We start from the raw sequence: 17,502 nt of genomic DNA, 5'->3' as shown, positions 1-17,502 counted from the left end.
AACTGATTAATTTTATGCTGCTCTAAAATGTTTATGAAGCTCAATTTGACAGTTGCGAAATATCCATTTGCTGTTCAAACCCAAACATAACCTACACGAATTGACCAAACCCAACTTAACCTAATGAAAGTTCAAAAACTAATTATAGTTTAAGGTCAAGTCCAAAATACAAACTAAGCCTACTCATTTCTCAGGGGGGAAAAGTACAAAAGATATTTTACATATCGCTCCATAGTTTATCTACACTTGGATATCACACTATGTTTTAAAAATATGATAGCTATCCATACCGATATTACTACGGACTTCTTATATTATAGTATTGGTCAAATTTTGGTCAATAGGAGGGCGCAAAAACAATTATCACTTCTCAGAAGTCAAAAATTCACGTTAAAAGCAATAAAATCGTGTCAGCGCCGTCGCAGTAGGAACATATTTTTACTGTTAGCTATTGAATTCGTTCGATTTTAACAGCGTGGCTAACCGCATCAGTCATAACTGCATAATAGCACTCCGTTCCGTGTCGTGGGCGAATCACAACCTATGCTACTTATGCACTACTGCGTATTGTGATATTAGCGATCTAAAGCAATTTATTAAGTAAATATTCTAAGAATAATGCTTAAAGTTTAATATATTTTATGAATTTTCACAATTTTTATCTATTTATAATAAAAATATTTAGAAAATTTCCCTAAAAAAGTAAAATTTCCTTAAAAAAATATATTTTTATAATATAATAATTGTTGCATCGAAATAAATTATGCAAGACATAAAACTAACAGATTTATGTTTCTTGAATGTTTCTTATTAAAAAATAAATTTTGATAATATATGTATTAGACAAAATAAAAAAATCTGGTTCCACTGTAAATCATCTGTATTTGTGGAAAGATTATATATGACGTTTCACTTCTCCCATTCTTTAATGGTATTTATGCCAGAAACTTTTAGAATTACCGCTTCGCTTCCGACTTATACTCAAATATAGGAGAGTTCATCCGAAATCTTACCAAGGGAATCTACGTCGAATCGACTGAGACGACCCTTAAAAGCACTTTCACTTAGACCCACACTGAATCTCCTAGTGCTTAACCTGTTTTTTTGATCGACAGTGAAACGAAGATATTATTTTGGCGCAAATTGTATGACCATATTGTAATTTTAAAAAATGATAGATTATTAAATTTAAAAATAAATCTGTGAACCATTCAAGTACGACACAGAATCAGTTTCTTTGCCGATCTTGCTCGGGGTAACTGTCCGGTTGAGCAGAAAAGCGAGCGAATAACAAAGTGGCAAATAAGTTTATCGATCAATGAAAAAAGTTCTATAAAATGATCAAGTTTATTATTTATCTAAAAATGGATCATTTGTCAAAAATACGAATTCAATACGTGTTTTTATACTAGAGATAAAAAGGAAGAAGAGATTCGTGTCGGGTAAAAAGGAAGCAAATAGTTATTTACGTCGTGGGGTTGGATTAATGTGGGTCGTTACCGAATTCCCTAATCTGTTATTGCGTATCACGCGAGCCTTTGTGCGCCCTTAACGCAAACTTTATCTCGTTAACGCTAAACTGCCGCTTTTATACGCCATCTTGGACGTATAACGCCCGATATTTTTTTATAACAACTATAACCGTTATGATGTAATTCCATCCGAGTGTTTGCTCGCACGAGCTTATGACTGTGTAAGCTTTTTAGCGAATGTAAATATGGGCCACAGGTAAACATATCACCGACGTTTTTATGCACAAATCTATCATATAAACCACAACCGGCGATTTAATAGCTTTTCTATATAAATTTATCATGCGATTTTTTTCACATAAATTATTTATTTTATTAATTTACTTAGCTATACACTAAACAAATTTAATCAATAAACATTTTAATAAATAAATTTATTTCTAAATGCACGAATGTGTTTCCTTATTCCATCGAGGAAACCTGCTACATTTATATTTTTACGAATATTATTATACAAATTCATACCTTCGTACAATATTCCCCTGGCCGTACTCGTTTTCTTTTATCTAACTATCATTAAAGTGTCGCTAATTCTAGTATTAAATCTATGTACATCTTTATTTCTTATTAGTATTTTCTAACTTAGTAATAAAACACTCATCTTCAATAATTCTTGAACATTTAACCATTCCAATTTATTATTTATTATTAATATTATTTACTTATCGTATTATACAATTCCCTTCTACTCAAGTCTTTGTATATGAACCTGTATCAACTACAGTTAAAAGCCATATTTTGTTTCGTCTAGTTAAGAAAGTACTTGATTTACAGTTCTTATTACAATTATTTTAGGTATTTTTTTATAAATACATTCTCTTTTATTTCTTTAAAATAAATTACAACCACCATGAACTAACAAGGTATCCCAATAAGTCATGAATGCGTCATGGTGAAAAATAATACATTGCATTATTACAATTCACAAAAAAATATATATATTTATATATATTTATATTTATATATATATATATATATATATATATATATATATATATATATATATATATATATATATATATATATATATATATATATATATATATATATATATATATATATATATATATATATATATATATATATATATATATATATATATATATATATATATATATATATATATATATATATATATATATATATATATATATATATATATATATATATATATATATATATATATATATATATATATATATATATATAAATATATATATTTTTTTGTTATATATATATATACAACACAAAGAACAATCATCTCAATTTTAGATGATTGTTTTTTCATTTTTTTGTGAATTGTTTTTTCATTTTTTTTGGTCGTAAGTGAGAGATATAACGGAATTTGACGATACGATGTCTTTTTCTAAAAATACCCCGGTAAAAAAAATTGTTTTAAAATGGCGCTGATAAGAATTAAAAAAAACTCTCTTAGTAAAATTAAAAACGTCTAAGCATATAAAAAAAAATAGAATACAATATATATATTAAAAATTTAAATAAAAATCATTTTTTATCGCTTGTGTGAAATTTGTTCTAAAAATATCTCAGCTAAGTTTGTTAGTTATTTTGATACACCATCTTGTTTTAAAATGGCTGTTACCAAAAAAATTCAAAATAGCTCCCTTAATAAAATTAAAAAGTCTAAAAATAGAAAAATAAATTATATTTAAAAATGTTTTAAAATAAAAAAATTATTCTTAAATATGTTTTTATCACATATAATGCGTTCTGTTTTTCTTGGAAGACCTTAACGATAATTATTTCATTGAGTTTCTAGGAAAATAAGTGCGATTTTTGTTTTGTAAATGTTACTCTAGAGTCTGTATTTTAATAGCACCGATTTATTAACTCTTCTGTAAATTAAGCTTTTGAGTGCAAGTTAAAATTATATGATTTTTTCGAGACCATCCGACGATCGAATAATAAAATATTATAAGCATTATCATATTAGTAGTAACAATCCGCATTAATGCATATTTGTTATGCCGACGTACGTGATGATCGGAGGTCGGACGATGGTTCAGTGCCTTTCAAACGCCAATAAAATTCTGGGTGACAAGTTTTGCCGAATTACCATATGTTTAAATTGCGGCGGTTTAAAAATACAGCATAAAATAAACATTCAATTCCACCACCAAAATCGTCGCCATTGGTATAGGCGTTGAGAACATATAAAGTAAAAGAGCCTCCTCCATCTCGATCAGCGTATATATACGCGTACATAGCATTCAGATCTTTCAAAAAAACGTGTACCAGATTTTTTTGGAACTAAGAATAAACGAGAGTACAAACTCCTACTAAGCGGAGCTAAGAAGCGAGATAAAAAGCAGCCGCTTCCCCCTTCACGTCGACTCTAATCCAGCTACAAAGTTTAAAATGCAGATTTTATTTCGATATGAATCGTTTTAAATAGCTAGATATAGTAAAAAGGCTCGATAAATGGCTACCGCACAAACTGAAAATAAAATAAAAATTACGCGCTCTTTTACCCAACGTAAACGATCCATTCTTCGGCTGTATTTTAATCAGAAACTAAAACGATTTTTTTTATAATAACAGAAAGCACCAATACAATTCTCAAAAGGAAAATTATAATGAAGTTATTGGCAAAAAAAATACAAAATGGGGTAAAAACTGCGAAGGTTCTATTCTCTTGCACGATAATGCGCAATCAAATAAAGGATAAAAATGTATTTTAATATTCTGCAATCATTTAATACAAAAATAATCGTCTGTAAAATTAGTTTGTTATAATATTGATTTTGAACGTCGGTAGTGTGTTTTTAAACGGAAGAAGCGGAGGAGGAGGAGCGGACCTCGCTCCGCCTCCTCTCGTACCCTCTCTTGAGAGGGAAAAGAGGTGGACCACCCCGGCGCCATATTAGTCGCGATGCTGTCCCGCTGAACGATGGCCGCGCAGGCCGAAGACTCCACCGACAACTACGATTCTGACATAGAAGAGACCCCGGAAAAACTGCCCACCAACGCCAAGAACTTCTCTATCGACAACATCCTCGGCATCAATAAGGACAACGATAACAACTACGCAGGTCGGTAAAAACATTTTCATATTTTTTCTCTCCTTGATTAAAACTATCGCTTATTACAGATTGAAGAAATCGTTTAGATATTTTACATACTCAAAATATCGATAGAGTTTTTCAAATACATTTAATTTTACTAACCTTATATACAGATAAAATAAGTTCATTTATATTTGTATAAATAAATAGTATCAAAAATTATCTTACGGCTAGTTAGATCAAATGTCCAAAATTAAATTACCTTACCCCTTTTTAACTGGCTTAGTAAAATAAATAGATTAAATTTTACTTAGCAAGTTATTGTCGTGGGTTTGAATCCCGTGTGATTTTTAATTTTTATTGTAACTAGGAAATCGGAATACATAATTATTTCATAATAATTCGTGAGTAAAAGTAATCTGATGTGGTTAATTGTAATTGTAATTAAGTGTATGTATCTAGACTAAAAACACCAAATCTATTCTTTTATTATTATGTTCATACAACTTTAACCGGGAAAGCACTACTTTGTAATCTATTATATTCCACGGTAAGCTTACTGTTTAAATGTTATTGCTACATAGTAAGTTAAGTCATCTGAACTTTGAGAGAAAAATTACCGTTTATGTTTTTTATGATTCGATGACTTTTAATGTATATTTTTATTCAAATTTAAAAATATTTATCATTCTTTGATGCTGTTTATTAAAATTAAATTATATTTCGGACTGATAAGCCATTAAACACATTATTAATTTCAATTGGAAAATCCCAATCGAGTCTTATTAACGTTCTAATTTAATTTAGTTTAGTTTAGCATAATTGCCATTTAAAGGCATAAAATAAAAATTTCATGGCGTATACTTTTAGCTTCACTCTAAAAATATACATACACATTTACACGTATAATTTTTTTATTGATAATAAATTGTTATCTTAAAATAAAACTTGTGGCTTGTTTGATTAAATACTTACATCCATGGCCCATCAGTATATGCAAAAGATGCAATTTCATATTAAAACGAAGTGTCTTTGAATCTACAAACGATGACAATTAGATGGATTTTTTATTTTTAATTAAATCTTAATACAGTTAACTACTATTTCATTTAACTGTTGGACAGTGCAGTACCAACGCTAATGCACAACTTATTTATTTGAAGGCACAGATCACCACAAATAAAATGTTGCTCAATCCGATATATTTTATTAAAAATAGATACATTTATTTAATGATCAATTTTTATTATTGTAATCACAAACAATGCATTTAATGGAACAAAGTATATTTTTAAATGCACATATCTATTAAAATAATTCCCTGTTAAATTGCACCCCATCATTACCAAGCGAAAGTGTTTTCTATTTCAAATTTCATTAGCAAAATTAGGTCATCACTAAATAATCGATCAGTTTTTCAAAAATAAATACCAAATTGAATTTCAGTATTTTTTTGTTGTTGTTGTTGTTAATCAATTTAATATGGTGCTACTAAACATTTTATTTAAAAGTTATTGAACTTTCACTATAAATTATTTTCATAATTGTAAAATGGAATATGTAATCGATATTGAGAAGATTTTCAATAATTTTATTTACTGCCAAATAATTTGTAACAATTATAGTGAATAAATATATTTATGCATATAAAAAAATATGTATAAAATAAATAAAAATAAAATGTTTAAGATCTTAACATATTAAAATGACTGACTGTTTAATAAAATTGATGGATAAAATCAAACAAAATTACTGACACAATAAAAACAAGTTTTTTTTAATAAAGGACCAGTTTTTTAATATAAACTGGTCATTATTATTAAATTAATCCAAAAAGAATTGTCTATTTCTGGATTTTTACAAATGAAACATTGTCACTAAATTTGTTAAAATTGCTAATTTTTTACTAGCCGTATAATAAAAATATATTTAATTTTACTTTATAAGATTTTCTAACCCTATATTTGCTCTCAAATAATAGTATAAAAAATATTTAGTATTAAAATAAATAAATATTAGTTCTTAAAGAAAAAACTTTACATAGTATAATAATTGAAATTAAATACTGATCCAATAAAGTTATTGTATAAAAATAAAAAAATGTTTATATTAAGTAATAACTATTATTAAATTTATTAAAAACAGCATTTCATAAAAATAAAACTAACCGTTTATTATTTTGAACTTATCGTATAATAAAAATACCACGAATATTTTCTACCTTTTTATTTGCAGTCAATTATTTTGGAAAATTTAGGAAAATAATTTTTTTTCTAATTTAAAAAATTATCAATTATTTTTCCAAATAAAAAAATTGAAAATAAGTTGATAATTGGCACTGCATAAATATTTTAATATGTACATAACACATTGATCTTATAAATATTACTAACTTCTTAACATTAAATAAAAAATAGTTAAAAAATACAAGGAGCGCAAGATTATGAGTGCAAAGCGCATATTTATGAACGCGAAACCGTTACAGTTAAGCCTAGATTCTAGTTGTAACTTTGTAAATGATAACGTGTTATAATATGTTGCACAAAGAAAACTAAATCAATTTGAACAGTTGCTAAAACTTATATTAATTATACAGGTGGTCAAATTTCTTTTGCAAATCAACCAATCTCCTATGAAACTTCACTACTGTCGCCATCGTCTTCGTTTCCGGGTTCGAACCCCGCCACTTCGATTCTGGACATGCTGCATTCGAGCAGAGCTCACACGGCTTTGGATTTGGACCAATCCAGAATGTTTCCTGGAATGCCTCGCTTAGCCCACGGAGCTCTACTACAAGGAGGAGCCGCTACTTCCTCTCTATTTTACGGAAATTGGTTCGGAACACCTGGAAAACCGTCTCAACAGTTGCTAGGTCTTCAAGGTACGTAATAGTGTATGTAGCCAATTTTATTTTCATTTCTGTCCCATTAATTTAAACATTATATTTCATGTAAAATAGTAGTTTCCTTTTCTTTAATCGTCCAATAAAATTATAAATTGTATAGCAGATATACAGAATGCATAATTTATGTAGATCAACGATTGCAATATAATTTCGTGAATTTCTAGAAATTTTAATAGTTTATTCATAATATACCTGTGTATAATAAATTATATAATATACTATATGAACGAAGGAGGAAAAATTGATTTAGACTTTTGGCTTGCGAATAGCAATTTATCATTTTCCGGCATGCGACATTTCGCGGAAGAGTTTTGACAAAAGGTAACTTATTTCATGCTACTAAAATAATTTTAAACCTAACCTAATGAAAGTTCTAAAACCAATTATATTTTTATAATTTTCATAAGGTCAAGCCAACTTTACCCTCAGGAGAAAATATTATAAATAAATGTTGCATATTGCTCCAGTTTGTCTGCATTTCGAAATTACTATTTTTTTATATAAAATGTATATGCCTAAAATACTATATTTTAAAAATATGATGCTATTCTTACCGATATTAATACAGACTTCTGATATGAGAGTATTGGTCGAAGTATATTCAAACCGAATTTTGGTCAATAGGAGTGCGCAAAAACAATTATCCCTTCTCAGAAGTCAAAAATTCACGTCGAAAGCAATAAAATCGTGTCGGCGCCGTCGCAGTGGGAACACTCGGTAACGAGTGTTCCCACTGCGACGGCGACGGCACGATTTTATTGCTTTCGACGTGGATTTTTGACTTCTGAGAAGGGATAATTGTTTTTTGCGCTCTCCTATTGGGCAAAATTCGCTTTATATGGGCTTCATTTGTTTCTCATAATCATAATATTGTTATAAAAATTCCTAATATGAACGCTAGATAATCGAACGTTTTCACTGCGACGGGGACGGCACGATTTTATTGCTTTTTGGCGTGGATTTTTGACTGATAATTGTTTTTTGCGCTCTCCTATTGGTCAAAATTTGATTTAGATGTGCTTTATTCGATTCTCACTTATTTTAAGTCGTAATACTCTTACAAAAAGCCTAAGTATGAACGCTAGATAGCCGAGCGTTTTCACGACGGCGACAACGGCATCATTGTATTGCTTTTGACGTGGATTTTGTGGACAGATATGTAAATTTGTGAGTACTTGCCGTACATGTATAGTCCATCCAAGATGTTAGCGCTCATCATCGTTGTGTTGGAAATAAGGGTGCGTGTACGCATGCATGCATGCATATACAGTTTTCCGCGAATTTGCTTACACCGATAGGAGAACATTACCAATACTAAATCAGGCTGTTTTGAGGGTAGTGTGACCATACGTTATAAATTGAATTAAAAATTATAATGTGTTATATTTTTATTATAAATTATTGTCATGTTGTGTAATTTTGTAATCAATAAAACAATTTCTGTAATATGTTATTGATATTTTTTTAAATATTATATTGAACAGATATTCAACCTGGAGAGTGATACCAAAACTGTTCTCATGTTTTTTAGTCAAATATGTATATAAATAAACAAAATAAGTGAGAAAGTGATATTTTACACTTTCCAAAACAAATTAAATTAAAAAAGTATAAATTAATTGCACCTATAATTTCACATGGTCAGCCTATTATTTTTTCTCACCAATACTGTGACGATGAGCGTTCATATCTTGGACAGACTTCGATTTTTCACTGTTTTGAGGTAACCCAGATAGTTATATATTTACATATTATATCAAATGACCAATTGACAAAATACAAGGGGGGACCCTTCCTTGAATTTTGGTCATAAAATGTATATCATTTAATGAAATACTATGAATTTTAATGAAATCGAAATATTAAAAAAAAAACGACCACTGACTGACCAATGTATGCCCCACCCCCTGAAAAAATCTTAAATTACATCTCTGTACGGCGATCGATAGACTTATATTTTTTAGAGACGTTTAATAGTTGCCTGAATTTTTATTTGCATCTATTGAAAACAATATACCAAATCCATTGCAATCACTGTCAACAGTCATATCTCGGTTTGCGCAGTAGATAGGTTCCGCGAAATTTCATGTTAGTCCAGTGGCGTAGCTAGGGTATGTGCCGCCTAGGGCGATCCTTAAAATTACCGCCCCCCCCCCCTATAACTTTTTTGCAGGGTTATAAAATCAGCATTTCTTAAAATAATAAATTGGTTATTATTAAGCTCTTGTTATTCGTGGATTTATTTTAGTGTTTTAGTGCATTCAGGGTTAAGAACCACACTAGACGATCCCATCGCAAATATGCCGCCCCCAAGAAAGTGCCGCCCGGGGCACCCTCCCCCCCCCATAGCTACGCCACTGCATTAGTCGAATTCTTATAAATCTAGGCATAAAACACATAGAAAAATGTAAGATAGGTTACAAAAAATAAAAATCCACATAAATCAAGCCTTAGAACTCCATATAAATTTGAGAAGTTGGGAGATAGGTTACAAAAAAATAGCGTAAAACAAATACATACAATTAAATATGAAGTATCTAAATTCTCATATATCAATACAAAAATGATAGTTTGGTAAAAATAATATTTATTATTACTTCACAGTAACAATATGTACTTAAAAATTCTTTAAAATATGTACATAACTTAAAACGGGTAAACAATTTTAATATTTTTAATAATCTATTACTATCAATTTTTGCGTATATTTTTTTTAAATCTTTGTAAATTTCTTGATAGTAGTGTTACTTATTAAAAAAATGTTTTTTCTGGACCGCGTTAGAGCGAAACCGCGTAAATCGAGGTATTTGTGTATTTTCATATTGACTCTTGTTATGAAAAAATATTTTATATTTCCAATCAGACGCGTGAAAAGCGCTCATCTGCAAGAACAGACACAAAGTTGATTAATTTTGCTAGGTGTGAGTAATTTTAACGATTCGCACGGAGCTTTTATCTTCTGACAGCTTCCGTGAGTTGCGATCTCCCCCTGGGCGCGCTTAATACGAGGATCGCGTGACCGTTCCTAAAGGTGCAATGCAATTACAGACACCCTTCCGGAATTAACCCCCACTCGATATATTTCACAGAGCCTTAGACAAAGCGGCCATTATTTCCGTTAAATGCCACTTGACGATCTGTGATTTTAAAAAATTATCACTCGCCATGTTTGTCAACCGTGCAACACAAAACTTCATGGACTATATTATTATTTTTTTAACTTTTATCAAAAATATAATTTAATTTAAATGTAGAGTCACACAGTGTTTTTAGCTACAACGTAATGTTGTTTTCAATAAATCTTATCGATAATAACATGTATTATTTACTAAGTACATGTCACATTATTACTATTTATATTAAACGTTATTTAATTGAGTTTTATATACATTTTAGAAAAGCATTAAATTAGTTGAATTATATTTTGCTTGTAAAAATATATATCTACCGGTGAAAATGTATTCGTATATGATTTTTTTCGCCACTTTATTTCGGACTACTACTTCGCATTCGACTTAAAATAAATGAGAATTTAACTGAATTTGCACAATACGACGAACTTTAGAAGTTCGAGAAAAGCAGTCGCTTTCATTCGACCGTTTAATATTCTCCCGTTAAAGCCAAAAGTTCATCCTGATCTTTGATACGACTTTAAAACCAAGTGGCGCAAATTTATAACGGGAACATTGCTCAAATTATATGGACAATTTCAAAACTGTTTTAATTTACATTTAATTTATTTAAAACAAAAGCTAGTTATCAATATTCTGCCACACCGGTTTTCAATTGATACCTACTGAATCGTCAATATTCTACGTCACGCAAATACTCTTCTTAGATGTTTGTAGTTAAATATTATCGTATATCCCTCTTCCTCTTCTTGCTACGAGTTATAGATAAAATCCTATAACTTTTGTGTCGCACAGTTAGCATTGTATTTAACAGCTCGCTCGTTGACCGAACGCGTCTCAAAATTGTCGAAATTCACACCTGACCTCTCTTCCAGGAATCCTCTCCCGCGGTTCGGTGGCATTTACAAACACTAAATTTCTATTTGTCTTTCACCACAAAACACTCATAAGTTAGCCCCTTCGAGCGCTAAGGGGGCGCTAAATTAGCGCGTGCAAAATAAGCGATTATATCCTCTCTGAACCGATTGCAATTTGTCGCAATTACGACGTTGGCGACATTTTTTAGTTGTGTGTGCACAATTTTGTTCTCGCATTGTCACTGTTTGGTCGTTTCGTTAGACGCTCAAACTTTTGTTTGCACAAAAATCACGGCGACATTTGGAGAAAAGAATTAACAACTTAGTGCGACAACCGTTCGTGTCCAACCGTGCCCCTTTTTATATTTAAATAACCATACGATTTTATTGTCAAACAGCATAATAATAATGATTTGACACCCATGCGTCAAATCGGATTTCTGTGTTTAGTGTATTTTTATTTCATTATTAGAAAGACGTTTACCAACGATGTAAATATTAATTAATTTCTTTATTTCTAAATAGACATTCAACGTCGTTTAAATCCACATTAGCAAATTTAGTTATTTACGAAAACAATTGAATACTTTAATTATAATTGTATTTAAGTTCACAACAAAATTCAATTGTTTAAAAATTCAAATGTGTAGATTTCATTTTTTAGGTACTATTGTCTAAAATTATAATTAAAAAAAAGGGTTTTAAAAGTCAACATAATATTCCGTGTCCATTTATTTAGAATTCTGCTTCGCTGTCATATTCATCTTCATTCGTCAAATTGCTTCCAGCCATTTTTTTATTTAATTAAAATTATAGAAGTTTGATAAGATTCATAAAATATTATATAATTTGTCGCAATTACTTGTTAAAAGTGTAATAAAAATATATTTGCGACTTGCTGAGAATAATTACATGGTCCTGCGAAAAACTATTTTTGGAAATTGTTTTAGTTTTTTAACATTTTTATGCAATTTTTAGTGCTGATTCTAAAAATGCCATCCATTTTTTCTAAAAGATAATAAAATATTAAAAGAATGACAGAAAATTAAATTTTAATATATTGTGTGTTTTATTGTTGTCTCTTAATATATAACAGAATTACACACAGATATAGAAAAAATTACAAGTCCTTACAGCAACTTTTCCTTAAAAAATATTTTTTTGCTTTTCCTTTTGTAAACTTGCTGAAGATCATTTTTTTTCAACGTCCAGCATTTCCATTATCTTTATATCCCTGTGAAATATTTAATCTTGATCCTCGCTTAATACACACAAATTTTCAAGAAAGTAGTCCAGATATGTATGGAGGAATGGTTATTTTCCGGTCCCCAAAACTCATTTTACTAAAAAAAACTTACACACTTAAATAATTATTTAATATACTATAATGTAAACGTACTGTACATAAAAACCGTTTCACTGAACTTTTCATTCCACTAAATGTCAAAATTAGAAGTATGATTTGTGAAGAAACTTTACGTAATTTCGCACTTTCATTCGAAACACACTTCCACCCACGCGCTTATCTCTCGCTCACTCTAGTCACTTAACACGCGACAGAACGAAAAGAAAAAGATCTCACCGCACGGCCTTGTTTCCACCAATATCTTTCATCTAGTACTGTCACACGTCAGAACTTGACTTTTCTACTATTCGATTCCGACTTGGAACACAGACAAACTTGCACCAAGTCTAGCATCACCAATTATCGCTTTACACTACGTCAAACCTGGTCCAGCTATGAAGTCTGAAATCCAAGAATTCAACATAATCTATGAGACGAATACAAAGTTAAATGAACATCACATATCTATACTAATTGCACAAAATGTACGTATGTTAAAATCTATTGCAAAAATAATAATATAATAACGCGACACAAATTATTATAAAAAACTAAATTTTAAAAACCAAGTTGAAAACCGATGAACGCAAACATCACTCCCATACAAATCAAGAAATCGAAACGAAAATCACGGCCGAAAATTACTTATAAATATAATGAATAAAATAATAAATATTCGACATATTTATAAAGATATTCACAAATTAAGATGACGTGAACACTCGGTGTACATCATAGAGGAACAAGCATCATTTTTATCACTTTAGCTGCATCAGCTCACGATTACCAAAAAAATGATATATTTGCTCCCCTTCCTCTCTCCCCGTTTATATATTAATAGTGATAAAATTAATCAAGTACTTCAGACGTTTAAATCTATAAATATAATATGAAATGAAAGTTTATTTGGTTTTCAGCACCCAAAGCGTCAGGTAGAAGATCTCGAAAGCCCGGACTGGATAGAAAGCCTCGTCAGGCGTACAGCGCCAAGCAGCTGGAGCGACTGGAGACAGAGTTCAAGGTTGACAAATACCTGAGCGTATCCAAAAGGATGGAGCTCTCCAAGGCGCTCAACCTGACGGAAGTCCAGATCAAGACCTGGTTTCAGAACCGTCGGACCAAGTGGAAGAAACAGCTCACGTCTCGTCTCAAGATGGCTCAAAGACAGGGACTCTTCCCGACGCAATACTCTCAAGCCTACTCCGGCATCTTCGCTCCATACTACGTAGGACCTCTGGGTTGCGTCTTCGGAGGACAACCCCTCGATTCGAGCCTCTCCGGGAAAGTATTAGCCAACGCGGACTCAAATTAACGCCGACGTGACTAGTGATATGTGTAAATATTAGCAATAAAAACTAGATAAGAATCGTAAAACGTTCAATTTATTCATGAAACGTACTTATGTAATTATTATAAAATGTACAAAATTGTCTATCTCTTCGCAACATGAGATCATAACGCTCGTACGTCTTACGGTGCAAAATATACATATATTCTCTCGTTCGTATATTATATAAAAAATCTTCACACATTATATATTATATAAATATATAACGAAAACATGGACGGCACAATGCATTGCATCTTATAACATAAAACACTAACAACTAGATAAAATTCATTCTGTTCTTCGATCGCGTGTATATATTTTTAAATATGTAATATATTCATTAAAAAGATAAGGAATGTCATTCAATGTAAATAAAGCTTTGATAATAATTAGTTTGTACAGTCGCTTAACAATAACAATCGTCGAATCACATAATTTAGCAATAAAGTCTTCAATTTCGTACAAAAATATAAAAAAGTCTTATTGTTTACGCCAAACTAGATATAAAGGCACGCTTGAGCCTCGAATTCGAATACATCTCGTCGATAAAAATACTTAAAATATATTTACAGTATAATAACAAATAAGGCAGCGCTAGTAAGATCCACCGTACGATCTTATAAAGATCGACGAGCGGTACTTTTACAGGCACTTAAAATCAGTACTTTTGGTAAGGATCTACATGGAAGTCTCCAGCGGTTGACTTTTACTGCGACTCGCTTCAGTCATTGGCTGGTGTTGAGGAGTGCTCAATCCCTCATCCTCTTCTGCGTCGAAGTTCGTCTCCAGCAGAGCTTCGCTCTTGGAGCGACTTTTAGGCATGCCCGCTGGATGATCGCTTATGTTATAGAACGGCTGACTATTTGGTAACGTGTGGAATCCGTTGTTGTCGATGAGGGATTCGTAATGCGGAGGCAACGGAGGACTCGGCAGATTATCTTCGAAGTAAGGATCACCTGAAATTTGTTAAAGTTAATTCAAATAATAAACAATAAACAGAGTTAGACAAGGATGCATCATGTGTCTGTTGCTGTTTGTTGTCATAATTATTGTCATAAAATATACTCATAGTTTGTTTTTTACTAGCATCTTCAATTATCTGACATATATATGCAAAGTTGGTTCCGTGAGTAAACAAAACATGAAAAAACAGAACATTTTATACATGTCGAATCAAAACTGTTACAAAACAGAACCACGACAATTTAGAACATATTATTATTTAAAAAATATATTATTTGATAAGAAAATACTAACTTCAATCCAACTGCATATATGGTAACCGTATCGTTCAGCAAAAAGAGAATAGATACCAAGAGAGTAGAAGAGGTTTTTACTATTAAACCTGGAGAGTACTCCCAATTCTCGCAACAGTACACAATAATAGAATCATCTTTCCAACTGCCACGTAACGCCCACAAATACTCACCAGCAATGTTCTTCCTCTGCCCGAAAGTAGTCTGCTGCGGTTGAACATTAGACGGCGGTTCGGGCATCTTATGCTTCAACTCCTTCAAAAACGATAATTTAGGTTGATCTCCATACATTGGTGCACCGTACGGATTATACAAATTGTTTTCTTTAGCCAATTCTTTCTTCAGCGCCAGAGTATCGTCAGATTTTCCCATATTTCCACGCATAGGCAATGTATCTGAATTATAATACTGGTTATCGCTATGAGGAGTCAAAGTAATATCGTCTCTAAACGTATCTTGACTGAAGTTTCCTTCACTGTGATGGATGATCGGTGTTTCTTCAGTCATCAACGTGTTAATAGAAGCCTGACTGGGGAGAGTGGAATTGTCTTTGAATCCATCGTTTCTGTACATCAGGCCGTAAGCGGGGTTCACGTTTGTGATGGGCAAAGAATATTTGGGAGACTCCTTTTTGAACGTCGACTGAGACGATGCCATCGTCATCGGATTTGGATTGTGAGCTTCGTACACGTCATAGCTTTGATTGTCTTCTAGAGAAGAATTGAACTGACTCTTTTCAACTGAATCCATCGAGTACGTCGAGGATAACATTTTCTTATAATCGGAATTTTTCGTCAGCGTGTCGGTTGACCTTGTGCTCTAAAATAATTTAAAATATTAATAGTGATCTTAATAATAATATAAATTTTAAATAATCTCACCATAGGACCTTTCCTTCTGTAGCTGAGATCCGAAAAGTTTCCATTCACACTGGCCATCGATCGGACGGAATGCAACGATTGTCTTATAGAATTTCTTCTCTCCAGCCTTTGTACGTGCCTGGAATGTAAAATAAATAGCATAATGTAATTGAAATAAATCCAGGATTCGATCCCCAATATATGAGAGTGAATCAAAATGTGCGATAAATTAGCAGCAATGTTACATATTAACTTCATGTAACACGCAACTGTTGCACTAACATTCGTTTTCGAGTAGTGAGAAGAAAAATTCATTGAAATTCATCAACGAATGAAAGTAGCGTGTCTGTCACTCCGACAAGTGCATAAGTGGATTATGCCTGCACTACACTCTCTCGAAGTTGGCCAAGGTTGGCCAAGAACGGAGAATGTAGTGGGTTACTTCGGTCAATTTCGGTTCTGCCTGCTCTAAGATCCCTCGGAAGTTGTCCAAGGTTTACCAAGAACGGCGAGAGAAGTGGGAGTAATTCAGCCGACTTTGCCAGCTTCGAGCGCTTCCGAACATTGTCGGCATTTGTTCCGAGTCAAAGGGACCAAAGTCGGAGTTACTCTTTCAAGCGCGAGCGGTGAGATACTTCCGCTTTCGCTCTCGTGTTAAGTGACGAGAGTGAGAGAGATAATGGCATGGTGGTTCGCATACTGGTCACAGGAGCAAACGATCTGTTTTTTAAAACTACTTCAATCAGAGCCATGTATTTGGGACCCAAATTATAGAGGGCACAAAGACAGAAACAGATCCACAATGCCTGGGTGCAAATCCAATTAACAAATAAAATTCCGGTGTAGGAATGAAATAAAAAGAAAGATTCCATTTTTGCCACTTACAGGATCTATAATCGGAAAATAGCATCGTCGCTAAAATTTCGATTATTTGGTTTTGATTTTTTTGTGTTCAAAACACGCACATAGTTATAATACGCAAGTGCGCATAGGCAGTGACAGGAAGCGCGCATGAAATCCCCGAGAATGTGGGCGCTACTCGAAGTCGGCGATCTCGGCTGACTTCAGTTGTAACTTTGATTCAGACAACTTCGAGAGAGTGCAGTGCAGGCATTAGAAGTTCCCAAACTGAAAAGTTCTGCAGTAGACTCTTTTTGCTCAGATCAGGCACATCAAAGTACACTGCAGCAGTTGAAGTCAATGTTAAGAAAATTGCGTGGTAACAGTGGATGATGTAACTTAACTTCTATATATGAGTCA

General features: G+C 31.9%; 2 protein-coding genes across 5 annotated transcripts in view; one reads left to right on the top strand and one right to left on the bottom strand.

The window, feature by feature from the left end:
- The first annotated feature begins 4,442 nt into the window (after positions 1 to 4,442).
- On the top strand, positions 4,443 to 14,284 carry LOC148225897 (uncharacterized). The gene is made up of 3 exons (XM_088203928.1): positions 4,443 to 4,585; positions 7,155 to 7,439; positions 13,714 to 14,284. Exons 1-3 carry the CDS (start codon positions 4,444 to 4,446, stop codon positions 14,106 to 14,108), a joined length of 822 nt encoding a protein of 273 aa, XP_088060054.1. The 5' UTR covers position 4,443; the 3' UTR covers positions 14,109 to 14,284.
- Positions 14,161 to 17,502, bottom strand: part of bark (C-type lectin domain-containing protein bark beetle) — a 25,249-nt gene continuing 21,907 nt past the window's right edge. For 2 of the 4 annotated variants that reach the window (XM_088203923.1, XM_088203926.1), the window contains 3 exons: positions 16,264 to 16,381; positions 15,556 to 16,201; positions 14,161 to 15,082 (listed from right to left, as the gene is read on the bottom strand). In XM_088203923.1, the coding sequence (XP_088060049.1) occupies positions 14,805 to 15,082; positions 15,556 to 16,201; positions 16,264 to 16,381 (1,042 nt within the window). In that variant the 3' untranslated portion in view covers positions 14,161 to 14,804. The remainder of the gene's footprint in view (positions 15,083 to 15,555; positions 16,202 to 16,263; positions 16,382 to 17,502) is intronic. The other 2 variants (XM_088203925.1, XM_088203927.1) reach the window with 1 other exon arrangement.

Source organism: Plectrocnemia conspersa, unplaced genomic scaffold (genome assembly GCF_051122295.1).
Source record: "Plectrocnemia conspersa isolate PC_06_02 unplaced genomic scaffold, ASM5112229v1 ptg000014l, whole genome shotgun sequence".
Taxonomy (NCBI): domain Eukaryota; kingdom Metazoa; phylum Arthropoda; class Insecta; order Trichoptera; family Polycentropodidae; genus Plectrocnemia; species Plectrocnemia conspersa.
The sequence above is the reverse complement of the archived record's forward strand: the minus strand, read 5'-3'. Positions and strand labels throughout refer to the sequence as shown.

Coding starts and splice junctions, on each gene's coding strand:
- LOC148225897 (XM_088203928.1), top strand. CDS start 4,444: ATGGCCGCGCAGGCCGAAGACTCCACCGACAACTACGATTCTGACATA. Junction 4,586..7,154: donor CAACGATAACAACTACGCAG/GTCGGTAAAAAC, acceptor TTAATTATACAG/GTGGTCAAATTTCTTTTGCA. Junction 7,440..13,713: donor ACAGTTGCTAGGTCTTCAAG/GTACGTAATAGT, acceptor TTTGGTTTTCAG/CACCCAAAGCGTCAGGTAGA.